At 42.5% G+C, this 26,658-nt stretch overlaps 1 protein-coding gene across 1 annotated transcript in view; it reads left to right on the forward strand.

Annotated features, from left to right (window-relative positions):
* Nucleotides 1–18,690, forward strand: part of plod2 (procollagen-lysine, 2-oxoglutarate 5-dioxygenase 2) — a 33,374-nt gene extending 14,684 nt beyond the window's left edge. The window contains exons 4-20 of the mRNA XM_069667320.1: nt 501–664; nt 3,080–3,192; nt 3,286–3,349; nt 3,660–3,757; nt 5,638–5,739; nt 7,910–8,035; nt 8,151–8,272; nt 9,228–9,332; nt 10,271–10,396; nt 11,597–11,738; nt 12,385–12,447; nt 13,605–13,718; nt 14,028–14,093; nt 14,306–14,410; nt 16,323–16,469; nt 16,696–16,821; nt 17,679–18,690. Coding sequence (XP_069523421.1) covers nt 501–664; nt 3,080–3,192; nt 3,286–3,349; nt 3,660–3,757; nt 5,638–5,739; nt 7,910–8,035; nt 8,151–8,272; nt 9,228–9,332; nt 10,271–10,396; nt 11,597–11,738; nt 12,385–12,447; nt 13,605–13,718; nt 14,028–14,093; nt 14,306–14,410; nt 16,323–16,469; nt 16,696–16,821; nt 17,679–17,834 — 1,939 coding nt within the window. The 3' untranslated portion in view covers nt 17,835–18,690. The remainder of the gene's footprint in view (nt 1–500; nt 665–3,079; nt 3,193–3,285; nt 3,350–3,659; nt 3,758–5,637; nt 5,740–7,909; nt 8,036–8,150; nt 8,273–9,227; nt 9,333–10,270; nt 10,397–11,596; nt 11,739–12,384; nt 12,448–13,604; nt 13,719–14,027; nt 14,094–14,305; nt 14,411–16,322; nt 16,470–16,695; nt 16,822–17,678) is intronic.
* Nucleotides 18,691–26,658: the final 7,968 nt, after the last annotated feature.

The raw sequence follows: 26,658 nt of genomic DNA on the forward strand, positions 1-26,658 counted from the left end.
CTTTCCCTTTTCCTACCATCATATATTAAAACAATCTATATATAGTACAGGATTTTTTGGGATCGGACATTTTTGGACGAGTGTGTACAGAAGTCACATCTACCAGTGGGTGTTTTATATCCAGTGACTCACTGGAAACGTTGTCACCATGAATCGGCTCTTTTTACAGTTATGACTTCACACTTCTCAGTAAAATCACCAGAAGCATTTGAAGTTTTCACATCCTAAAATATCTGCCCTTTCAATAATAGCATGCTTTTAAGTCACCACGAGGCCTATAAAAAGGCTTAAGCACTTTTTCCTTTAATCCGTCACAGAGCTCCATAAGACGTGAATGGATCAGCACAGTCTGCCTGCCTGTGCAGATGCCCACTCATGAAGAATGTCTACTGTTTACATTAAGATGTCTATCTGTTAGAAGCACAGGTTTCTTGTTTAAGAGAACTGTCAGACTGCTAGATTATGATCTGTTGTGTTTCATCCTCACTCCTCCCTTTTAGCTATGATCTTATCTTCGCCGGGGGACCAGAGGAGATTCTCAGGAAGTTCCAGCAAGCCAATCACAAAGTGCTTTTCGCTGCAGAGGGACTGATATGGCCTGATAAGCGACTGGCTGAAAAGTACCCCTCGATCCGCAGTGGCAAGCGCTACCTCAACTCTGGAGGTGGGTGCCAAGAATTCTAAATATGATCGAAATGCTGCGACGTTTTGACCTGTTGAATGTTCTCCGTTATGGCTGACATGAGGCTTTTTTAGCCCTTTGTTTGGACAACGCTTTTTTGGGGGGGAATATTCTGATAAAACAGACAACTTTTCAAATAAAAATATGCATGGCACTGCATGGATTTGAAGTTTAATTGAGCCAACTTCAATTGCTCTTCACTAACCATGAAAGTGATGGCAAAGATTCTGAGAGACTTATCTCACTCTAAACACATGTAATGTGACCCTAAGTGTATTTTCTGGTCTAATTCCTTCCGTATTACATGTGTAACTACAGTAATTGTGTGATGGGCTCTGTGTGCTGCCAAAACATGGGTAACCCACACTCAATACTGTGCCTGAATGCATCCTGAGTAGACACAGATGTAGGGCAGAGGCTGCCGCTGCTCTGCTGATGTGCTGCAGCACACGCATTATGTTTAGGAGCAGCGTATGACTGATCCTGATTTGACGGCATGTTCAAATTTAACTTCATGTGACACAAGGTCTTGCATTACTAAGATTTAACAAATATCGTTAAATTTAGTGTGAGGGGGGGAAAAAAACTACGAAAAACAAGCAATATCTGAAGAGAATGGCTGTTGCTTAAAAAAAACTGAAAGCCATTTTGTTTATAGTATGTGTATTGCAATGTAAAGTGGGGCTGAACTAGTGTTTGAGTAACTTTGCCATGAACCCATAACTTCTGTGGGTGGACATGGGTTTATATATTCTACCATCAGCTGTCAAACTCTGAAGAGTTGCAGCCTTGGTTGGAATTCAGTGGGCTAAGCAGCAGCAGCACACCCTCGGCGTTACTGGCTTACAGAGTGGTCGGATGCATTCAAGGAATGGCAACAGACTGGTGTTAGTCTTAAAATATAAAACCGCAGACTTTTATTACTATCTTTATGTGTGAAGTGAAAGTATATTTTTCCTGTAAGCCAGCTTCTTGAGGTATTTCCTGTCCAAATGGAGAGGAGCTGACAGAAGCCTGTTCATGTGCTGCATACTTGGCTGCTCTTCAACCCTTTTGACCCAATTCTCATTATTGCATTGTCAGGCATTTACATTACATATAAAGATGTTTTAAGGCACGAAAAGGTTATAATGAATCATTTTCTCTCAACATAGAAACAATAACAGTATGCTCTCATGCATAATCCACACGGCCAGCTGCATCCTGTCCGTCTTCAGGACAGAGAATTACTACTTTCCCTGCGGTCATCAGCCTGCGCTGACCTCCCATACTGGAGCCTCGCTGCGTCCGACTGATCAGAGACTGTTTTTAGCATTCATTGTCATTGACTTGACATGTGGATTTGTCTTGGCCCCCACAAAGTGCCACAGTTTGTGTAAAATTGCAGGTTTTGTTTTTTTGTTCCCCCGGCTACCGCCCCAAATGGACATTGGGAAAGGTTTCAGAGTATGTGGACGTCTGTGTCGCAGAGAGCGCTCAGATTCAGGGAAGGAATCGAGATACAGAAGGGTTGTGTTTGTGTGCGTTTATTTAACTAAGTTTATCCAATCTACTAACAAACAAACTATAAACGTCTGTAACCGGGACCTGAAAGCAGCGAACCGCTTAGTAAGAGTTGCATAAGCTGTAAATGAAACATTTCTTATTCAGAATCGGCAAATATAATGATAAAAAAGTTAGATTGTTCAATGCAGCATCGTCTCTTTCTTGCAGCTTTGTAGTCAGAATATTGTTTACTGCGCTCTCAAGCAGAGCGTAGCTTTCCAAAGGCATCGGGTTTCCAAGGATATGTTGATTTTACAGCTATCATTTTGCGGATAAGCAACCGACAATATGAGTCTCATAAAATTTCATGATGTCCTTTCAACTTCTCCTCGCTCCGGTCATTTAGATTATGTCACGTCTATCCTTCGACTTGTTTACAGTGTCCACGGCTTCTTTTTAAATGGTGGGATGCAAAACTGCGCAGACAAGCAACACAGCCAAACCCTGCAATCTTGCAACTTGTGGTCAGTGTCCTGGAGCACGAGAGGGAAAAAGAGGAGACGGGGCAGAGCTGGAGTGGAGATTGCCATGAGAATGTACATTGAGAGAGGGTGTGAGATACTTGCACAGACTGTTCCAGAAGCCGGCGGACGATTATTGCTCTCCTTTCTATCTACAGACTGTGGGAAGAGAGAGTCCCTGCCCATTTTGTGTGTGCTTAGGATTGTTACCAAAACTCACACTTAGTGTAAGGCGTTGAGGCTTCCTAGAGTGAATTCCATAGACTACGAAGGCAGAAGATAGTTTATAATTGTCACCAACAGCCAGTTGTAGCCTATATGACCTCGTAAACTTCTCCCAACCCTACACTTTGCGGCTGGATGTGTGGTTCACACTGTTATTTGCTTGCAGGTATCATCGGCTACGCCCCGCACATAAACAGGATTGTTTCCCAGTGGAACCTCCATGACAATGATGACGACCAGCTCTTCTACACTAAAATATACTTGGATCCTTTAAAGCGGGTGAGTATTTCGAGTCGACGCCAACACTTGATGATGAAATATATCCCTGGAAAACAATCTTGGATGGTGAAGACACTCTCTTATGTCTTTCAGGAATCTTTCAATATGACTTTGGACCACAAGTGCCAGATTTTCCAGAACTTGAATGGAGCTGTCGGTGAGAAACTCAAGTCCATCAATAAATGACCTGCGCATCTGTTTATATATCTGGCGCAATATTGTAAACAGAGGTATTTCAATCCTCAGTTTTATGATTGCACTCTGGATGTAATAACTTCTTCTGCAGAGCCAGAGTTGTAGTCCACTGTTTTGCTCCCACACGCCAGGAAAGATTGCATATTGTATTTTCAAGGAGACTTGGCAAATCATCCGGTCGTAACTTATAAACCTTCAAGGCTCTCGCCCATGTGGTAAGTCACTTTTCATAACCTGGCCTGAAATGTCTCTTGTTCCCCTTTTTTTGGCAGATGAAGTGCTCCTCAAGTTTGGAACAGGCCGCGTGCGAGTTAGAAACACCGTGTACGACTCTCTGCCAGTGGTTGTTCATGGCAACGGAAACACCAAAGTGAGTTTGAATAAATGGCCGTGGGCACACCTAACTAATAGCACGGCGTTGATTCTTTGAAGGTAATCACTTTCATCAAGGGCACTGCCTGTGGGCTCCTTTTTCCCCATTTGCTGATGTCCTTTAGATTTGATCCATTTAACATAAAGGGCCAACAATTGCATTTAGGAACATAAATTCAACATATTCAAGAAACATAGATACTGCTCTGACAACTAACTAACCCTGTCAAAAATGCCAGGGCATTATTTAGTGACAGGGACAGATCTGGCCAAACCTCTCTCTGCATAAGTTCCCCATTTCCCTTTAAAGACAAGTCTCTGTATATTAAAGTGCTGGGCTCATACAAGCTGAGAAGCGATCCCTCCATCGCTCCACCACCAGCCGTCTGCCTCTGGTCTTCCTTGGTAATGAACCAAATCCAACAAACTATTGAGTCATTCTTCCCGGAGGCCTCAAACATCTGCGGGACAAGCTCTAAATAGTGGATCACAGAATGTTTGTCCAAGCAGTGGTTGGTTCTGTTGGAGCTGCTTTGCTGGATCTCTTACCATTGATTTATTGTGACTTTCCAGTTATCAAGCCAAATACAGTCTGCTTGAAACGCATGATCACAATGTTAGTGTCCAAGATAGGAGATTTGTTGAGAACAGTAGTGCACTGACGCCATCATCCACAAAGTTGTGGTATCGGCCTGTGATACTTCCTTTAAGAGGGGGTGTTATGCTGTTTCACATTATAAGACATGTGTATAATGTTACAATGTTGGCTCCAGATCTGCAGGTAAAAGTATGTTGGGCTAATCCCCAGGCTTCTCAGCTCAGTCTGCAGGCTGTATTGAACGCCAGGTTTCACACAGTTTTTTCTACACCCTGCACTCTGTGACGTCACAAGGGAGAGCTGGCCAATCAGAAGAAAATGGGCTTGTAGGGGCGGGGTTTCTTAAAGGGACAGAGCTGACTGAGTCATTTCAGGCAGAGGCTGTATGAGGTGGTTATGCTAAGCTACTCCACAGGTATCACAGAGTGAAATATGAAGCTTGAAATTAGCATAATATCTCCCCTTTAAATGCAGTCAGGTATCGGCAAGTATACCAGTCAATGCAATGATCGGATAACATAACCATTAGCCCCCAAAAAATCAACTGGTTTCAGGTAAAGTATTGGGTAACAATAACTAACAATAACAGTGTGTTGCTAGCAGAGAGTGTAATGTTAGTCAAAGCTAGCAATATGTCAGCAATCAGTGTTTTTCCACCAATATTATGCACTGTACATTTTTAATCGCGTTAGAATCGTAGGGTTACTGAAGTCCCGGTATCTGGAAAGGGACAAATGGTATCGGAACATCTCTAATTATGATTGGAATATGGTGACATTGATAAAGAGAACTGAAAAGAAGAGGAATGATGACAGAGAGAGTCGAGTCTCAATTTCATTTCAAGAGACATGTCTGTGAAGGTTCTCAGTCATCCAGGTCATGGTAATTGTAAGCTTAATCAAAAGGGCAACTGACTTCATTGAAGTTCTTGAAGATGTTTCACTTCTCATCTGAAAGGCTTCTTCAGTTCTTCTTCAGAACTGAAGAGAGGTCTTCAAGAACTTCAACCAAGTCCAGTTACCCTTTGGTTTAAGCTTAGAAATATACGAGACGTTTGTAGCCAGTGGGCTTAAGACCGAAAAGTAGTTTTGCCTGCCGATTCTATCCGATTCTAAATTCCTACAACAAATCATTGGACTCAATATTCACAGTCATATTCTGAGGTAGGATAGTCCAAACAATTCAGGGTAATAAAATGGAGCTTTAAAGATTTTTTGATTATGTCGATATTAATCTTCTGCAACCAGGCGTTCACCTATTCGGGATTCTTTCCTTCGCAGATGTACTTGAACTACTTGGCCAACTATATTCCCAATACATGGAACTACGAGCATGGGTGTAGCCACTGTGATGACGACATTGTGGATTTGTCTCAGCTAAAAGTAAGTACATATTAGGACATTTCTCCTGTCCCATTTTTAAAGTGCAGCTGTGGAAAGTTTGTATCTTGGGTGGACACAGGAAAGGATGAAACATCGCCTTGTCTTCCAGTAAGAACCATCACTCTGTGTCTGTCTAGACAGCCGGAGTGGAGCCCAGCACGTCCTATTTCACTAGATAAGCAAGCGTGTTTGTGCTGCACACACTCCCTTTCCAACAGAAATAGGTTATGTGCCCGTTGGTCCTTTTGGACCCTTTTAAAAGAGCATAAGTGCCAGGGAAACTCCTCGGGGAAGAGGAAGCCCGGCACTGCTGTGGTTGCAGGATATGGCTTCTGGGGTTTTCAGAAGGGCTCATTTAAAGGGGTGTCACTGTCGGCCAGCCTGCCTTTTAGCCGGCTTCTCAGTATGGGTTTTATCCACAATAGTAAGTTGTGGTGGTTACGTTGAAAATTTGTCACAGAGTTCAGCCAAGATTGGCGACGTATGGAGAGCAGGAATGGCAGGCAGGAGGAAATGTCTCCGGCTGTGTGGTTGATTCTGTCAACAATGTAACTTCTTTCTTTGTGGACATAGTTCTGGAGTGTGCCCAGATAATCTATTCGACAATCCTTGTTTGTATCTGCTTTGTTCCTTTGGTACTAAAGCTGCCAGCTATTTGGTCATCGATTGATTGTTACAGTCATTTTTCAATCCAAAATGCCTGGCCCAGCCATTGGTACAGCTTCTTATATACAATGATTTGCTGCTTTTCTTTGCCATCTATAAGTAAATGAAGATTCTTTGAGTTTTGGATGGTTGGTTGGACATTTTGAGGACGTAACTTTGGGCTCTCTGAAACTGCGATGAGCATTTTATGGACAGTTTATTGAAAATAATCAGCAGAATTTTTGACGCTCATTAGTTGCAACCCTATTGAGAACCAGCCTGTTCACAATTTGCCCCTGCAAATAAATATCATAAAGAACGTACGTATCAAAAATGTAACACTGAGTACATAATGGTTTGCTGTCTGCCTGCAGGCTCTATAAATAAACCTGCTTCAATACTTTGCCTGGAGCTGATTCAAAGCAAACCCTGCTACATGAAAGGCGTCTCTCTGCTTTCACTGACCTTCCATAATGATTACAGAAAAACACCGCTTCTCAATAATGGTCAATTGAGCAAAAACATTTCATTCCACTGTGCCACTGTGTGCTTTTGGGACGGAGGCATCTGGAGGATCAGGTCATGTGGAAACACTGGTTAAACTGGGGTAAAACCAGGTCACTGGCAGTCTAGCTTGCTTCTCTGTGTGCTTTGGTTTTGGTTTACTCGTTGTGGCAGCACACTGTGTTGCACGACCAAAGCCCTGAAGCGAGCTAGCCAGACCCCTGCGCTGCATATTTTTGTCTTTTGTGGTTAAATGAAAGTCTCAGTGTTCCTTCGATCTGCTCTAATAACTAATAAAAGCTTTCGTTTGGTTTCTCTGCCCCTTTTTGCCACTCTTTTCCTTCTTCTGCCTGTCCACTGTATGTCCATAACAATTTACCCTCACTCTGGCAACATGCACCAGTTCCCGTACTTGTGCCTTAAAACCCAGCCATTGCGGAACTTGCAAATTAGACGGTTCTGCGCGGATCCCTTTTCATCCCGGGCCCAGACCTTTGCTGTGAACTGGTCAAGAGGATCAGGAATCCAGACGGAGCTGTGTGGGCTGGAGCTGGAGTGTCATGGGAAAAAGTTTCCTCCTCTCTTCTCTGTGTCTCTTGCTTTATTTCTCTTTATATCCTCTTTGCCCTTTACTGTCACAGCAGTAATTTTGTGCCTGGGCTGTCCTCTTCAAAGGGTTATACGTGGCATCTGGGTTACAGTTCCTTTTAAGAGGTGCAATCATCAACTGTTGAGTCTATTGAAGTGAGAGAAGTGTAATCATTTGGACAGACTTTGCTCCACAATATAAACAGTTAGTTTCTTTCTTTATTTAACAGAACACTGCAGGGGAATAAACAGGGCTGGCATCCATTAAACTAGAACAAACAAGAGACCGTGAAGCAAAGAGTCTGCAGGAACTACACTGTTTATGTCTAATGTGAAGTGTCAAAATCATCAATGATTTATGATAAACATCGTTCCATAGCGGAGCCGTTTTGTTTGAAATAGCACTAATGTATCTCTCCTCTAATCTAAACAGGAGTATCCCACTGTGTTGGTCGGCGTGTTCATCGAGCAGCCAACGCCGTTCCTTCCTGAATTCTTCCAGCGCCTGCTGACCCTCGACTACCCCAAAGATAAACTCAGACTTTTCATCCACAACAATGTGAGTGTGTGCAGCTGCGGCTGCTATCAGGCATTCCTCCCGCCGCCCATCTCCGCCATGTATGCCCTCTTATATTTGGCTCCTAATCTGTTAATATTGGATCCCCCCCGCTCAGGAGGTTTACCACGAGAAGCACATCCAGAAGTTCTGGGAAGAGAACAGGAACGTGCTGAACAGCTTTAAGGTTGTGGGACCTGAAGAAAATCTGAGCCAAGGAGAAGCCAGGAACATGGGCATGTATGTGTCTCTGCTCTAAATCTTTCAACTCTCTGAAGTGGTGGTTTTAGGAGGAAGAGTATTGAACCAAATGATGGTGTTTATAGCCCCGATAAATCTCAGCCTAAAGGGAAACTTGACTGTTCCATCTAAAGATCCAAATGGTGCTTTAATGAGTTCTCTCAGATCTAACTTCTGCCCCACAACTGTATGATTTATGCATCAATTTATATTAGAGATAGACCGATATGGTTTTTTCAGGGTCGATACCGATACCGATTATTAGTAGTCAAGGAGGCCGATAACCGATATTTGGAGCCGATATTCATTTGCAGTAAAAGTGGAAATATTGGCGTCAAAATTTTGAATAATACAAACACTTAACTTTGTTTAAATGCCTTTAAGCATATGTTTATTAATAATAACAAACAAAAATAAATAATTAAATTGATCTCTTATCGGCCGTCAGATTAAAAAAAAAATCCGATATGCGTCAAAATGCCAAATATCAGCGCCGATAATTGGCCCGGCCGATAATCGGTCCATCCCTAATTTATATAAGGTGGTTGGACTGTAGTCAGCTCAATGGTCAGCTCTGCAGACACGCTTACATCTTCCTTGGCTGCAGGATAGAACTGTGCAGGTGATAAACTACAGCTGTCCAACAGGTGCAAACTGTCTCCCTGACTATGGGCCCTCTATCTCTCTCATTGCTCAGTGTTAAGTTATAGTCTGTTTTAATTATGATAATTCAATCTGTGAGCACAGCATGCCTAAAAGCATCGGTCAGGACAGCCCTATAATGAAGACGTCTAAGGTTTATTAGCAGCCTCTAATCTTGGTGAAATCACATGATCCACTGGAAGCTTAAAGATAGTCTGACTCACCATGATTACTTCCAAGTATTTCATTGACTGTAATCAGCGCTGGATTGATAATAGCTACTTTCCCATGTCTGCGTTTTCAATTTCATCAGGGATCTTTGCCGAAAGGACGCCACGTGCGACTTCTACTTCAGCATCGATGCGGATGTGATGCTCACCAACAGGCAGACGCTGAAGCTCCTCATCGAGCAGAACAGGTAATCATACAGTAACTGGAACAGAAGCCAAACTGGAGCCGGTTCAAGGCGCATTCGTGGTAGCTGTCGTGATTGTTGAAAGCTGTTGGAAGTTGTCCCTCAAGTGGCAAAACCACAGGAACATTACAGCCAAGTGAATGAAAGTTTAAAAATAAGACACTCTGGCTTCCTGTTTTGCCGTGCCACATGGAAACAGTGAGACGGTCCATTGCCCTAACCCCGAAATGCCACTCTGCATTATACAAAAAACAAACATGCAAACCCTTTTTCCCTTTTGCAGCTCGTGATTTTCAAGAAACCTTCCCGTAAACTCGATGTAATGCGGCGGTGGCGTGGCATTGTGTCCCGTTGGAGGCATGCAAAGTAAAAGCCCTTCTAGGATTATTTAAGGACGGCATGAGAACTCTTTGCTGGCACCGAGGTTGCGGAAAAGACAACGCCGATCTGTCTGAACAGAGAAGCATTAGAATACAGAGCTGTAGTGCATCTATATCAAGCAACCCTGTGATTTATGGATCAATTATTCCATGCCTGGCAAGTTTATTTCAGATAGCAGAAACAGCCTCTTTGATAATGGTCTGGGTTTGTTTGGCAGCAGTGGAAAACTGCCTGAATTTCATGAAATTCTCGGAAATCAACCACATTCAGAGTTCAGAAAATCAGCCTCCTGCCGCAATTTGTTATACTAACAGTGTCTGAATCAGTTTAAAATGATTTCCACATCTCCGGTTTGAGTTGCACACTTCTATGATCTGATAGTAACTTGGCAGGTTATCATATCTTTCCAAGGAGAGCTTGATCTCATCGATGCAGCACGCTGGCTTCAGCTCTGAGAGAGCCAGTACATTAGGTGGTTGGATGTCTGTGAGATGTCACTTGAGTTTTATCTGTTCTGACAGAATTACCATCTCTCCGCTCTGTCTCCTGCTTCCCCGCAGAAAAATAATTGGCCCCCTTGTCACTCGGCACAGCAAGCTGTGGTCCAACTTCTGGGGAGCCTTGAGCCTGGATGGTTATTACGCTCGCTCTGAGGATTATGTCGACATTGTGCAGAGGAAGCGTGTGTAAGTCACAAGTGCAATAAGGGCACACACGTTGCATGGCCTTGCATTTTTATGGTTCACACACACCAGGTTTGGATCTTGCAGCGCACCCATGACTAAAATAAATCATGTGCTGAAGCAGCTCTCATCCATGTTTAATCATAAACACCATGATGCATAAGACACTTTTATTGTAGGCTACATCCCATCATACAAACAGTGATGAGAGATTTATTACTGAGCTCTGCAAAAAAAAGAAGCTCTGGTTAATTTCTTCTTCTATGATAGACTGAATTTTTATATGTTTAGGAAAGTGTTAAAGTTGAAGCAGGCGAGCAGATGGTGCAAAGGACCAATCATTCACCCACCCCAGTAGAAAGTCAGGTTTAATCACCCATAGACCGTGGGTGCAAAGACCGTGTCATCAGGTCTCTGCACCAGCAGCTCCTACTGGTTGGTTAGTCAATGGGGGAAGAGAGTGGTATACTCAAACATCAAACATATAAATCTGCTATTTAATTACCTTTCTCATATGGCAGCCATTTTTATCTCATGCTTTGCTCAGGTGGGAAGCTATAAGCTGCTTTATTGTCCTACCGCTGTATTCCATGTTTGCAAATTGTATACGCTTAGAGGATCTGTTAAGTCATTATCATTTCACTCCTACTGGAGCAGTGATGTTAGCTAGCTAACATAATTAGTCACGTAAGCTAGATAACATTACTAGCTAGCGAACATCACTGCTAGTAACTAGCTAGCTGACATTACTGTTAGCTAGCTTACGTTACCGTTTGCTTGGAATTTACGCCTGTTGAACGTTAGCTTTCTGACCGTTGCTAATGCAGCACTAAACACATGGTGTTAACCTGAAATATGGGCGCAATATAACCATGGATTTGACTCTCTATTGTCTTTTCAGTTGTTGAGGTGTTAAATGGTATTGACATATCAGATTCCCAACGTTTATAGAATTTGCAAACCTGGAAAAAATGGCTGCCGTTTCAATATAGTGAATTGCAACCAAAGAGACGAATACCATTTTCCACATCTGGCTTATTTTACCATGTAGTTCCATAATTTGCCTCCTACAAAACACTTACAGTCATGGATGCTTTGAGCTTTACAATGAACACTCTCCTCTTGCGTACCAAGACTGCATATTTTAACGGTCAATGCAAAATGAGCACTTCCTTTCTCCTGTTCCTGTGTTGTTGTTTCTAGGGGTGTGTGGAACATTCCTTACATGGCACATGTATACCTTGTCAAGGGCACTACCTTGAGGAATGAGCTGAAAGAGAGGAACTACTTTGTTCTGGAGAAACTTGACCCTGATATGGCTTTGTGTAGAAATGCCAGAGAAATGGTAAGTTTACCCAACCATCCATCTTCATGTCTCAGTGTTGTACATACTGTACGTAGAAAAGATTCAGAGCTGCTAGTTGAAAAATGCATTGAATCCTAACACAAAAGTCAGCAGCTCAGCGGAATCCAAGTAATGGCAAGTATAAGCAGTAAATATCTTTGTCTGTCATTAAGGCATGAACCTCCTCTGTTTACAGTCTCTCTGTGGTGCTCGAATGTTCTCCGCTTCACTTGCATCCCATCAGCCTTCGCTTTCTCTCGCCCGCATTGTAACGTGACCACAGACACTGCAACCGGTTGCAGAGCCTGGCTGGCTCGCTGACAAACGTTCTCTTGTCTGCTTTCTGTTTTTCTTTCCTCTTGTAAACTGTCGGCCCAGCCGTGTTTTACGTCACCTGTACTCAGCACTAAACAAATACCATGCCTGATCCAAACTCCTGGCCTCTTCCCCCCCGCATGCTTTCCTCACACATTAATCCACAAAAGACATCGGCTTCAGAGGGAACTTTGCTCCTTGTTCGTGCATTCCTTCTCCTCCCAAGTTGCTATGTATGTGACGTAAATATATTTCAACTGTCACCCTGTCTCTTATTCTGAAATCATAATTCATGTTATCCTATTGACATGATGCTTCTCCTTTATTTTAGACCAGTCACAGAGAAAAAGACTCCCCTTCTCCGGAATCATTCCATATGCTCAGGCCCCCAAAGGTGTCCTTTTGTTTTGATTATTCTGCTTCCTGAAACATCCATTTCCAATGGGTTAGCACTCAGGAGCCATTTACGCTTTGGCTCTTTTTTAAGGCTTTTTCACAAGCAAAAGACCAGAACCTGATTCGGTTTAGGATTTCTTGGCCCTGTTGGGGGGAATTCTGTAAATTTGTATGTGTTAAATAAAGTAAAACAGATATTTGGCAGTAAGTCGTGGAAAGAAAACTTAAGTTGCTGCCTATATCCTGCATTACAAACAAGATGTCTGGCAGCTCTTTGGAAATTGATGTTGATATTTTGCTTGAGTTTTGGTTCAAAAACTGACATTTTTGTTGACGCTAGAAAGAGAAAAACCTGTTGTCTGTCCTGTTTTTAAAAATGCCTTCGGCGAGGAAATCAAGGAGGAGAAAGAGGGTTGGAGAGTCGGTTCACATGCAAGTCCCCTGTCCTGATGCTTTACCTCGAACAGCCAGCCTTTACACAAAACATATGTAACCAGCTGCTTCCTGTAAACACACTGACTGATCTCAGACTAGGCTCCAAAAATCTGTCACACAAACCTCCTGGTCTAAATCACAACTTTCACAAGATTTGGGACATTATCAATTTGGAAACACACACCAGGAAATTGCAAAACTATTCCTTATCAATCATGTATTGTCCTCCACAAAGCCTAGTCTGATAGTGAGTCCAGCCCTACACGGCGCTCTCCCCATGCTTCACTGTAGAGGGAATATCATTCTTTATTCCCAGCACTCCTCTGTCCCTGTCCTCCCACTCCTCTCACCTCACTACCCCACCCTGTCCTGTCCCCCGCCCAGCGACATCCTGCAGCCCCAACACCCATAAATAATCTTAGATTATTTATACGCCGTCTGTGTCTCTAAAAATTGATACACAGTTGATTTCAGTGTGCTCAAACACACTTAAATCGCACTTTATTTTCATTTTTGTTGGTGCAAATGAAGCTCTGAAGTATTTTGCAACATGTTTAACAGGTTTTATGCTGGTGCTAACCTCTGATTAGATACTGTAATTATAACGTGCAGTACGATTATGAACTCTTAATATGCATGTAAAAAGGTTATGAAGATATGAAACTGTAAGAAACTCTGAAGTGTCGTGAAACTGACTGAATTTTCTCCCGTCTGCTGCAGGGAGTCTTCATGTACCTCACAAACCGTCACGACTTCGGGAGGCTCATTTCCACAGCCAATTATAACATTTCTCATTACAACAATGACTTGTGGCAGATATTTGAAAACCCAGTGGTAAGTCATTACGATCTCTCATTCTCCTACAACCACAAAAGAAAATCATTTTTCTCAATAGCTGAGATAAACAGCCGCCACCTGTAAAGATTATCAGCCATAATGGGAGGGATTATAGATGTGAGACGATTTTGAAATAATGTCTTAGGGGTGATAATACTCCTCACTGATAAGGCTCGGTGATTTACTCCTGAATTTGGCACGATGGGACCTGCCCTGTGGGAGAGGGGATTAGCTCTGTGAGGTATGCAGGTCAGCTAACAGTCCAAATAAAATGGCCGCTAATCTGAAAAATTCTTCTCCTGGCAGGACTGGAAGGAGAAGTACATTCATCCAAACTACACTCGAATCTTCACTGAGAACTACATGGAGGAGGTTTGTATTAATGTGTGTGTATCTCTTCAAGCCAGACTATGAGACAGTGAAAAAGAATGACATAATAGTACAGACAAAGCCCAACATCTGTTTTTAACATATCTGGATATTACATTACATCCACTACGCTCAAGGTGAGGGTGTGACTGAAGTGTATTCTCAGCCGTCTGTCTGAGCCCCCGTGTGTGTGTGTCTGTGTGTGTGTCTTGCAGCCCTGTCCAGATGTGTTCTGGTTCCCAGTATTCTCAGAGAAGGCCTGTGATGAAATAGTGGAGGAGATGGAGAACTACGGTTCCTGGTCTGGAGGCAGACATGAGGTCAGTACAGTTAAGCTGAGGTTCACTGAGCACTGAGCTGCAGACACACATCACATGTTTGGAGTTATTCTCTTGTTATCTTCACGTCTGTGTACGACAAAAACGTGTGAAGAATCATATGGCAGCAAATCATTATTTTCACTATCCATTAACTGTTCATTGATAAGCCAATTAGTTGTTTCATCAATGAAATACAATAAAGGACAAAAAGTAATCATATGTTCAGGAGTTAGCTATCCTTCTAGCTGTTGCTGTATCCTTCTATGCTGTAGACTTACTACGCTGCTAGCATGGCAGCTAACGTAACTAACTAAACTTAAAGGCATAGATGATGGAGGAGTTAGCTGCATGCTAACATTAGCTTTTAGCCCAACGCTCTACTCTGCTTCAGCGTGCTTTAGCCTTACTAGGCTGTTAGCATGGCAGCTAACTTAACTAACTAAACATAAAGGCATAGATGATGGAGGAGTTAGCTGCATGCTAACATTAGCTTTTAGCCCAAAACTGTACTCTGCTTCAGCGTGCTTTAGCCTTACTAGGCTGCTAGCATGGCAGCTAACTTAACTAACTAAACTTAAAGGCATAGAAGATGGAGGAGTTAGCTGCCATGCTAGCAGCTTATTAAGGCTACAGCATGCTAATATTAGCTTTTAGCCCAAAACTGTACTCTGCGTAAGCATGCTGTAGCCTCACTACGCTGCTAGCATGGCAGCTAACTCATCCATCATCTAGGTCTTTTTAAACAATTAATGGACAAACACCTATTGTATTTTGCAAATGTTGTATGTAAATCAAGACTAAGGAGTTAGCCGCCATGCTAACAGCTTAGTGAGGTTACAGCATGCTGAAGCAGCGTAGAGCCTTGGGCTAAAAGCATGACAATGTTAACACGCTGATGTTAAGCAGTTCACATGTTAACCATGTTCCCAAACGTTGTGTTAGAATGCTAAAACTGCTATTTAGGCTAAATAATTTTTAGATGTGAATTTGTTTTTTGTTTTTTTTTGCAAAACCCGGTCTACTTTTTTGATAAATTAATCAACCTTTCTTTTTAAAGTCATGTCATTTTTTCCGCTCTTTACTTTCAGTGCTAATAGCGCCCATCAAGTTGTGACAATAGCTTTTAGCATTGTTTTAAGCAACTGTAGCACACTGTTAGCACAGTTAGAGACATCAGAGCTAATTTTTAACCTTCAGACGACACCATGTTCTTTCATTTATTAACTATACTTAAGAAAACATTCACAACTTCTTTAATCGCCTTAGATACCTGACGTGATAACCTTAAAGACCTTAAACCTAAACACCAATAGAAAGAATTGGAGGTAAGGAACTTATCCGTCATGTAAACTTTATTGTAACAGTGATGTAATGTTGTCTGTTACAGCCGGGTGAGCTACCTTCACGCCCTTTTTTTGATGTCATATATTTGTTAGGACATGCACAAGCTCTCACACCGAGACATGACTGGGGTTCAGAGTATTTGTACTCATATGCTTAATTTTATATCCGTCATCTGCAGGTCTGTCATTTACATGTAGCCTAATAAATGAACGATGTTCTGTTTTATGTTTATGGTGCCTAATTCATGTGGCCTGTTTTATGCAGTTTAAACTTACTATTTAACGTGTCTAAAAGTTTGCCCTGGAGACGGAATGTGCTCTGTACTTTGACTCACTCTGTTTGGGAAACGGCTGAGCTGGATGGGTCATTAACCTTCATGCAGACACACAACAGTGCAGCCTGCGGTTTCACAGACACACATATGCACACACGCACACAAAGATCATCACCATCGCTTTGAAAACTGTGGTCACACACATCAACGATGGTGGGTCGTTTGTTCCACAGTTAATCACATCTCAGTGTTTTTCTTTTCCTTTTTCTTTTCCCTTATTCTCATTTTTCTCAGGACAAGCGGATCGCCGGCGGCTACGAGACGGTGCCAACGGACGATATTCACATGAAGCAGATCGGCTACGACAAAGAGTGGCTGCACTTCATCAGAGAGTTCATATCGCCCGTCACGTTAAAGGTTTTCTCAGGCTACTATACAAAGGTTTGTCTAAACTTCTGCAAAAAAATAAAAGACACCTCCCACCTTTATTTGCACAAAGCTAAAACTGCAGAAGAAGCTTGCTTTCTTCATAGAATCTGTTCTCACATGTAAAGTGGCATTCCTTGACGTGAGCTTTAACAGTGGCTGACAGGTTTCCTTTGCATGAGATGTCCAAATGTACACTGACTGTCAACTCACCTTGTGTATTTCTGTGCCTTCGTTACAGGGTTACGCTATTATGAACTTTGTTGTAAAATACACGCCTGAGAGGCAGGCGTACCTGAGGCCCCATCACGACTCCTCCACCTTCACCATCAACATCGCCCTCAATAACAAAGACACAGACTTTCAGGTATATAAATCACTGGAAACCCAAATCTACGACAGCGTTCTAACTTTGCACTGGCTAGATTTGTTAGCTTTGACTTTTAATAGTCATTATTAAAAGTACTTTTTAGATGCTAAACATTTTGTACTTGCTAGCTAACAAAGTTGAAAGCTAGTACAAAAGCTAGATGCTAAAGATGTTGTACTAGCTAGCTAACAAAGTAGAAAGCTAGTACAAAAGCTAGATGCTAAACATTTTGTACTAGCTAGCTAACAAAGTGGAAAGCTAGTACAAAAGCTCGATGCTAAACATGTTGTATTAGCTAGCTAACAAAGTAGAAAGCTCGTACAAAAGCTAGATGCTAAACATGTTGTACTAGCTAGCTAACAAAGTAGAAAGCTAGTACAAAAGCTAGATGCTAAACATTTTGTACTAGCTAGCTAACAAAGTAGAAAGCTAGTACAAAAGCTAGATGCTTAACATTTGGACTACCTAGCTAACAAAGTAGAAAGCTAGTACAAAAACTAGATGCTAAACATTTTGTACTAGCTAGCTAACAAAGTAGAAAGCTAGTACAAAAGCTAGATGCTAAACATTTTGTACTAGTAGCTAGCTATTAAAACATGTTTAGCATCTAAAAAGTATAAGCTAGCTACTTTGTTAAATAGTATTAGCTAGCTACTTTGTAAGCTAGCTAGTACAAAATGTTTAGCATCTATAAAGCAATGACAATTTGTAATTCTTTAAGGAAGAGAAGTCATGCTTAAACTGATTTTTCCCACTCACATCGTCTTCCTAATATTCTTGTTTACCCCTGTGACTCGTCTTAAAAATTCCGGTATTAATCAATATTTATAACTCTTAACTATTTGTTTCTTTAGGGTGGGGGTTGCCGTTTCCACAGGTATAACTGTTCCATAAGTTCACCCAGGAAAGGCTGGAGCTTCATGCACCCGGGGCGACTGACACATCTCCACGAAGGCCTTCCCACCACCAACGGCACCCGCTACATCGCAGTGTCCTTCATCGACCCTTGAACTATCTGACTATGCTGTAAATTAGTTGTTTGACCATGCTTTGCTTTTTTCCCGCCATGTTTGTTTTGTCATTTGACGTGTTGTGCCCTTACATGTTTTTGTTGATGCAAAAATGATTGCATTAAAGGAATCTCTGTCAAACAGAGTGTAGAGAGCAAAGGGAAGAGACAAAAGTAAGATGCACGAATTAGAAAGAAATGTACGCTAGCAGGGTTCACGAGTGCTTCACTCCCATTTCCATGTTTCTGTTTAGTTTTAGTTTCAAAACCAACATCCTGCAAGGATTCACTGGTACTGTAGCTTTTCATGATTTTTACAATACTGATTGATTTAACACTGTCATGGTAATCGTCATAAATACACACTGGTAGCTTTGCTAGCAGTAAGCTTTACCATGCTAGCATGCAGGTGGCATTTGTGTTTCAGGTAAAATGTCACTGAACGCATTTATACTGTAAAAAACTGTCATGTTTAAAAAAATGACGACTGGTGCTCATCAGCAGGAGTTTCAGGTCCATATTCAGTGGGGTGTAAATTAAAAGTGTTTTTTTACACTGAAACAGTTGTTTGTGATTTCAAATAAATTAAAGTTTTATAAAACCCCCGTGGAAAGAAATCTAGTTTTGGAACCAGAAAAAATAACAGCAGAATTTAATATAAATCCTGTTTGAATGAAGTTCAAGATTCTGCTTTACTTGAAAGGTTTTTCTCTCTTTATTGGAAAATGGTTTCATTCATTTGCTTTTCCTGAAGAAACAATCTGCAATATTTTTACTGAGAGATGTGTGTGAATGGTTTTTTTAAACTCAGACAAGTTGTTTAACTTATTTTCAAAATGAAATAAAAGTCAAAAAAATCTAATATTGTCCTTTTTATTGCACCACAGCCCCAGCTTACAGTAACCTCAGATCTTTGTCGATTCCACATAAAGAAATTCAGTCCTCCCGGCTGACTCTTCTGGCAGAAGCAAAGCAATGTCTGGAAATGATCACTCCCCACTCCCACAGCCTGCCATTGTGTTATCACCGTATCTGTTCATCTGAAAGTCTGTCAAGTTGTTCCACACTGAACACGTCACATGGAGAAACAATCAGGCCTCGTCTGGCCTCCTGCTCTGCGTCAGGGAGCAGCAGTGGAGTGTTTGGGGTGTGGTGTGATGATGTACATCAGTGCGAATGTAGTTTAGTTTACCTTAGGGGCCGAGTGCAAACATGTTCATGTAACCTTATGAAAGCTGAACAGATGGGGGTTGTGAGCCTGATGACAGAGCAGAGGGGGGGCGTATGGAAGGTGGGGACAACAGAAAACTTGTCATCCATTAAAGGAGGGTCAGTGCTCTATTATTCATACCTCGCTACAATCAAAACTTGTTACTTTTTAGCACCCAAAGCCTCTATAGACTTGTTTTCTACCCTTCAGAATCGACTCCCTGACTGTAAGCACCCGTTTCTGCTCCCTGCAAAGCCAGCACGAAGGCTGAATGTCTGAGTAGCTGCTACGAGGCAACGGGGAGAGAAGGAGGAGATTTAGGTCAGCATGGGGGAAAGGCTCTCATGCTGAAAGAGCCCCTTTGTGGCCACCGTTTCCCCTGGTCTGCCCTGTGTTCAGACCCTCTGAAAGGTGACATTGATCCCGGCCAGGCGTGCAGGAAAACCTGCATACCTTCTAAACTAACAGGTTAGTCACAGGAACGCAGAAAAGGAGGGAAATGCTTTAAGTCTGATTTACTTCTTCAGTCAGACGGAGAGAAAAGCGGATTTTTTTAGATCCTTTTTGACTAAAAAGAAGATGCAACTGCGGATTGCATGTTTTTAAAGTCAAACCCTGAACACACCAGGAGGCCACAAACTCCCTGTTTATATCCCCGTGCTTGAGGGTCAGTGGCTCTCCAAGAGGGGAAACGTGATCCTTTCCCAAAGTAAATTCAAGCGTGCCACTAACTACAGGTTGCCCGCTGACAGATAGTGATTAAGCCATTACTGCGGCATCCACCCCGGTCCTGACTAAACAGAGGACTTAAATCAAGTGTTTACAATGATCTGAGCCTGCAAAGTGCCTGAGGCCAGTCAGTGTGTGGTCATATCTGGTGCCCGTGGTTTGGAAGCAATCACGCCTATTATAATATGCGGCATTCATGAGGCGAACGCAGGATATTTTGTCTGCTATCAGTGCAGCCTGGTGACCAGGAATGTGGCACAAGGAAGTCGGAGAAGCTATTAACAGGATTGCATAACCAGTTTACTATCATCCCACTTGCTTTTACTTATATTATTTATATTTTTATTACTTTTTCTTACTTTGATTCTGTCCAGGAAGATGGAAACGTGAGGCACTTTAAACTTTAAACAAGTTTAAAGGGATAGTTCAAAAAACATGAACTATCCCTTTAAGATATATCAGCCCAAACTAAATATAGTTGCAGTAACTGTATTTTAATTCCTTTTTTACTTTTAATTTCCCGCTTTTCGGATTTATACCCAAGTTAGTCGAACAGGAGAAACTCGCACATTTGTTGGGACTACTTTCGGCTGCGCATTGATACAGTTTTTGTGCCGACGTGATTATTTTTGGCACCAGGATTGCATGTGTTGGGCTGATTTAAAATAAACACGGTGACTGTTCTAATCATAATAAAGAAACAGCAACAATGAAGCTCATTGATGGGTTTTTAATCGCTGCTGAAACAAAGGAGGTCTATGGAGCGGAGAAAAAACGCTGCATCAGGCTTTGGCAGGAAGTAGGAACAATTTATCGTTGTTTTTTATGGGATTTGTTAACATTAAACGTTTGGAGTCTTTTATGCAAAAGATTTGAAACAGAGACTGTGAGTTTAAACCAACATGCAGAGTCATTCCTGACCGGCAATGCATCAAAAATGCATGCAAGGCAGGCCGACTATGTGTACGTGATGTACACAACGTAGTGCACGGTTAACTTACAGTAAATCTCGAAAATGATGTTTGGAGGAGAGGGGAGGGGGGCCGGGGGGATCCGGGTTCAGAGGCAGTGCAAATGTGAGTCAGTGGAAAGTGGAAAAGTACTGCGATGGAGCTGCAGTGAGGAAACGTTCAATAGAGCCGGGCACAACCCAGTGCATATATGTGTGTTTGTGGGTTAGTGAGGGTACGTTGTGTCTGTCACTGCGCTCGTGTGTGGAGTTTAAATTTCATTTCAAACCAATTGGACTCAAGAGAACGAAGTATTGTAGGGTCTTTGTGTGTGTGTGAGCGCAATACATTAGATACAGGAATGTTTGAAAGCTTGAAACAAGACCCCCATTGTGTGGTTTGTAACTGGGCAGAATGAGACCTCTGATGAGGGACACCATTTTTAACATTCTTTGAAAATGGGGATGATGAAGTATGAGGCCCGTGTGGATCAAATAATGATTTTGAGTTTGAGCTCGCAATAATAATTTCACAGCCTGCAGTTGTATTTCAAGTTTTGTGTGCATGTAAAACAACAGAAGCCACACTTAGCAGCGGTTACTTTAGCAAAGATATGTGTCGATCAGGAGCCATTTCTCAGCAGCAAAAGTTGTGCTCATGTTATGAAATTGTTTTTGCACAGCAGTTAGAGGTACAAAGCCAACAAAGACACTCGCTCCAGCGGCGTCTGACAATCAATAATTCACTGTCTCGTCTCCCTTCTTTCTTCCGTCAATAATAAACCTGCTGTCGGCCCCCATGAACGTGCACGTTAGATTAAGTCATGCCCTGATTGGACAGTTTTGCGTCCTCTGACTGGATGGTCAGTCGACAACGTGGAGGCGAGCTGATTGGCTGGTTAGCTGAGACGTAAAGAAAAGGGTCAAAACTTGTGCTTGTAATTTGCAACTCGTAGCTCGTAACTTCAGGTTCACACATGCACATAGGAAATGTGTGTGTCTTTGTGAAATCTCAAAGTTAAAAATGTTGTGGCACAAATTCTAAGTACACGAATAGTTTCTACAGTAATAGTAAAGTTTATCTGTTATAGCACCTTTCACAGAGCCATTCACAAAAATCACAGTACAATAATGACAACAATAACGATAAAAAAAGAGAACAAAACACAGAATAGAAAAATGCAATACGAGTCGGGGGAGTGTTCCAAAGTGTTGGAGCAAGAGATTCGAAGGCGCGGTCACCTTTTGTCCTCGGTCGTACACGAGTAACGACGACTAACCCTGGTCAGAGGACCTGAGGGATCTGTTGGGGATATACGGATGGAGCAGGTCAGCAGTGTGTTTGGGTGCTTGGCTGTGCAGGGCTTTGCAGACAAAAAGGATTTTAAAATGATGTGACGTAGTTTCAGCAGAGTTTCAGTTACAGCACAAAATATTTCTGCACCTGCAAAACTTATTCACAAACTCACAAACTTAAATATGCGTGGACACATTTTTTTTACGCATTCAAAAATGCAGATTTTTTTTTAAACATGCACAAAACATGAAATAAAACTGCGGGCTGTGAGCATTGTTTTGCAAGCTCAAAATCTTTTTGACCTTTATTTGACTCCACAGGCCTGCTGTTGTTTGGAAACGGGTCCATTCAGCTGGTCCTACATGTCCCAAAAGACACTGAGAATTTGAGGTGTTTTAAGCAGCTATTGCACAATGTCTCCTGGTTCAAGTCCCCCTTTGCATATCAGAAACTGTACCGCTAGTTTCATCATCTTTACATTAGAAATAGTGCACATACATGAAAGAACCCCATGCTTAGATAACATTTACTTTCTGACTTCACTGATTGCACTCCCCTACAAGAACGAACATTTAGGCAGACATTTGTTTTTCATTAACGTCTACATTTCTATCATCATAAGGGGAGTTGAAGTGCTTCACCAGCTGTAGAATAGGAGCCTTTAATTCTTTAATTTTAACAACTTTCAACCACTGACTTTTCATACAGCTCCAGCTGTAACACACTGTAAAAGTTTTTTTCGTCAGCTTTATTGGGCTCTTTGCTCTTTTGGCCACGTATGAAAAACCCCGGCTTAGAGTGTGTCATATTAGGAACTCCAGCTCCGTTCAGGTATAGCGTGATGAAGTGAACGTGAGTATTGTGTAATTTCACCAAAACAGTGCTTGTTATCGCACGCCTGCCATCGTGACTCTCTCCCAGGTAAGTAATCCAACACATCCACCGTCCAAAATACCAATTAGAGCTGATTGTGTGCTGCGAGACGATCAGCACACTCCCTTTCAAAGCAGCCAGACTGTTTACCGTCACAGAGTCAGCTGGTTGCACGTACCATTTAGCCAAATTACACAGCAACGCTCTGTAAAAACAATCAGCAGCCCCACACCCCCTGACACATATTGATTTATGGAAAAGACAAAAAGCCGGATTGGAGACGGGGTGGATGTCAAAAGCCGCAGAAGCTCCGTTTATAGTAAGCGGGGAAAAATTAAAGTCACACAACTTCTATTTTACGAGGCGTTTCGGAGACTTCTGAACGATCCTTCAGCGTGTTTAGTCTGGGTTCAATCGCTACTCTGCTAGTTGAGCTGGAGAAGAAAGAGTGGGAGTGTGTGTGGAGGATTCTGGTGTCAGGGAGTGTGTGTGTGTGGAGGCTACGTGTCGTAGGTCAACAGGGGTGTAGAAGGAGGCGAAACAGGAGGCCGGTGTTTGGACCCCCAGAGCCCCCGTGTGGGTACAGACAGTCTGTGCCATTTCTGAGGTGGATTTAAAACAACTTGGCACCTTGAAGTCTGCTGGAAGATTCTTTTAATCTTTTATCTGACAAGTTCTGAATCTGATGTAAAAACAAGGATATCGGTCTTTAGGAAGCAAAAAACTGCAGGCAAGCTAGAAACTGTGACTCAAGTGGTTGTTGTAAGGCGTGCGTCTAATAAAATATACTGTATGTAGTTCACTTGTAGGATCTTGCCACCCTGCTTGTGCCTTTTAGTTGCATTAAAGTGCAAGCGCACATTTACAGGTTTGTAAATCACACTTTGTTCACAGGTAGATTGTTTAAGGACAGAGGAAATATTATTTCTTTTCACACTTAAAAAATAGGCGAATAAATGTTTGGATTGTGTTGACAGGCAGAGGAATGTGATGACATATCCGTGTGCAGGCCGTGAGATCTCCCGCCCGTCAGATGATGCTACTTGCTGCAATGTTTGTTGACACGTGTCAACAAACATTGTCTGTTTGTTTCCCGCAAACTGTTTCCTTTGGGCGTCCATCTGTGTTGGTTTGTGATTTTTGGCACAGTGTTGGAGATGACCACCCACGATGATGATGTCCAGTATGTAATGAGAAATTCCTCCTACTGATACAAAAGATCAAAAAGGGGGGAAGAACAGGGACTGACAAGGAGAGAAAAAGATGAAGTGTTCTAGGGGAAAGTGAACTGAAACTTCGGACTTCTAAAAAAGAGATGCATCAGGTTCTTTCTACACTACATTGTTATATTAATGTTAAAAGCCAAAACAACTCTGTCTACAGAAAGCTTACGTTAGCTAGCTGAGAAGCGAACAGTCTTATCCAATGACTGTATATATAGATGGACGACACATCTCCATCTGCACTCATCGTACGAAATTGATGCCAAAATAGCCCCCGTGACGGGCGCTGCCATCTTGCGATGGTGATGTCATTTGGAGCCAGAGTTGCGCAGCAGAGATCGGCGGGTGGAGCCACCGTAGCCACTTCTGCTAACCAAAACACACACTTAACTTACCAAGAAAAACAGCAAGGATCCTGCTCGTCAGCGTGTTTAACAGCAGAACAGCTTCTTGTGTTGGTCTAAAGCAGACGTTCACAGATATGTAAACTTCAGTGACTGTAGTGATTGATTTAGTTATGTCTCCTCTCGCCTTTCCTCCTCTACTCTGCTAATCCAGAACAGATCTTTTGTCAACAGAGCTGTCAATCATCCTTTTGACAGCATCAAATTAACTTGTCAGAAAAATAAACACTTGGACATAAATCAGCATGATAATAACTAACTATAATGACAGAAACCATGTTTGAAAAAAATGTATTTGATGTGTATTTTGATTTTATAGTTTGACTCATGTCCCATCTGTTAACATGGAGGAGGCGGGCTTTATGAGCGATACTGCAGCCAGTCAGCAGGGGGCGCTCAAATTGTTTTGGCTTCACTTTTAGGGAGCTGTCATGTCGTCCATCTTTTTATACAGTCTATGGTCTCATCTGGGCGAGTCTGCATCATCCAAGTCCAACGTGCCTTACTGACACGCTCCCATGATGAGCACGGTGTGCTTTACACATGTAGCAGGCGATCCTTTTCTTTGCAGCGTGAAGGGTGAAAGGCTCCCAGACTTTATAAGTATTAGGATGCGATGGTGTTGCGTTGACCGCCGCCATTTTGCTATTTTTTGTTTCCCTGTCGCTTCCTGGTCGCTGTTTTGCATAACTCTCAGCAAGTAGGCAGAGAGAAAGGATGCAAGAACGCCTGAGCAAACTATGCAACGGAAAACAATGCTGTGTCCAGGCACAGCACGAAAAACCTGATTAAATTCATTGGCAGCTAATTTTGTCGTCGATTTTAGTCGACCATTTTCGACAAAAGGGCCGCCATGCTAACCGACATGTACAGCTCGTTGCGTCAGATTTGTGTCCCCGAGACTTAATTGCCTTTAAATAAATCCAGCATGTAACCATTGTCCTAGGATGCAGTAGGATAGAAAACGAAATCTTCCCACTCTCACCGTAACCATCTACAACATAAGGCCTTTAAATAAGTGATGTAGCCTGAGTGTAACACACACAGGCTGGTGTGTGTGTCTGTTGCAAGCTGTCTAAGGAGCATGGACGATCATTGTTGTACCTTACTCGCAGGGTGTTCATGCAGAGAAAAATAAAGTAATTACCTTGAGATAAGTGTTAGAAACAATGGCCTTTTCAAGGTGACAAATTCTGCAAATGCACGCCTATTGTCCAAGAACAACCGTCATTAGAGAACACCAGCAGTTTTATGAGATCACCAGCGGAGGGAAAGAAAACATTACTCAGTGCTTAAAGATCGCCTCAGCACAACGAGGATTTCAACACTCTGAAATAGCAGCCATCTTTCTGAACATGTGATGAAAGGCGGTGAGTCAAATATCTGACTAATCTGAATGTGCCACAAGGAATAACAGAGAATCATCCAGGAGCACGTAATGGATCATATTGTCTGGTGTTGAAGTCTTAAAGGCTTTTGTGTGTGTGGATGCATTTACTCCTAAAGAGAGAAGTAAGAAAGGAAGAGGGTTCCAGTGTTCGTGACATGAGTGCATTACTGTCGTCGCTCTTGACCCCGTGCCATCGTGAGCTTTCTCCCAGTGTCTGTCTGTCTGTTGGTACGATGTAATTGCACGTTCCTAGCCGTGTGGCTCTTGTTGGATTTGTAGTTAGCACTTTCCTCGAGTCCTACCAGATACTGAAGATGCAGAATCCCACAGTCGGGGCGTGTTTGTTTTTCAGCCATCCATGTCATGCGAACCTGTTGCCCTCTGAGGAGCCAGAGGCGACGCGGCGGTAGCAGCAGCAGACTGGCAATCTGGTGACCACAGCACATCAAGACACGACCAGTGGTGATCCACCCTTAATCCGTTCAATTGGCTCCTTGGCTCCGACTTAAAAGACCGACCACAAGTGAGGGACTGTTTTTTCTCCCTTGGATACCTCTGCGAATGTACAAAGAAAGTCTTCCACGCTGGTCGTTGTGGTCTGCAGCTCAGTGTTGTGGCATTCTGCCTCCGTCCGGGCTCCCCGCCACAACCCGCTTTTGACTTCCACAAGTTTACTTAGAGGGACGGTTTATGATCTGGGGCAAGTGTAACTAGCCGTACACTGCTTTAATATCAGGTTTCATGAGCGGG

Source organism: Semicossyphus pulcher, unplaced genomic scaffold (genome assembly GCF_022749685.1).
Source record: "Semicossyphus pulcher isolate SPU_LCO1_2020_fin unplaced genomic scaffold, fSemPul1.0.p SCAF_18, whole genome shotgun sequence".
Taxonomy (NCBI): Eukaryota; Metazoa; Chordata; class Actinopteri; order Labriformes; family Labridae; genus Semicossyphus; species Semicossyphus pulcher.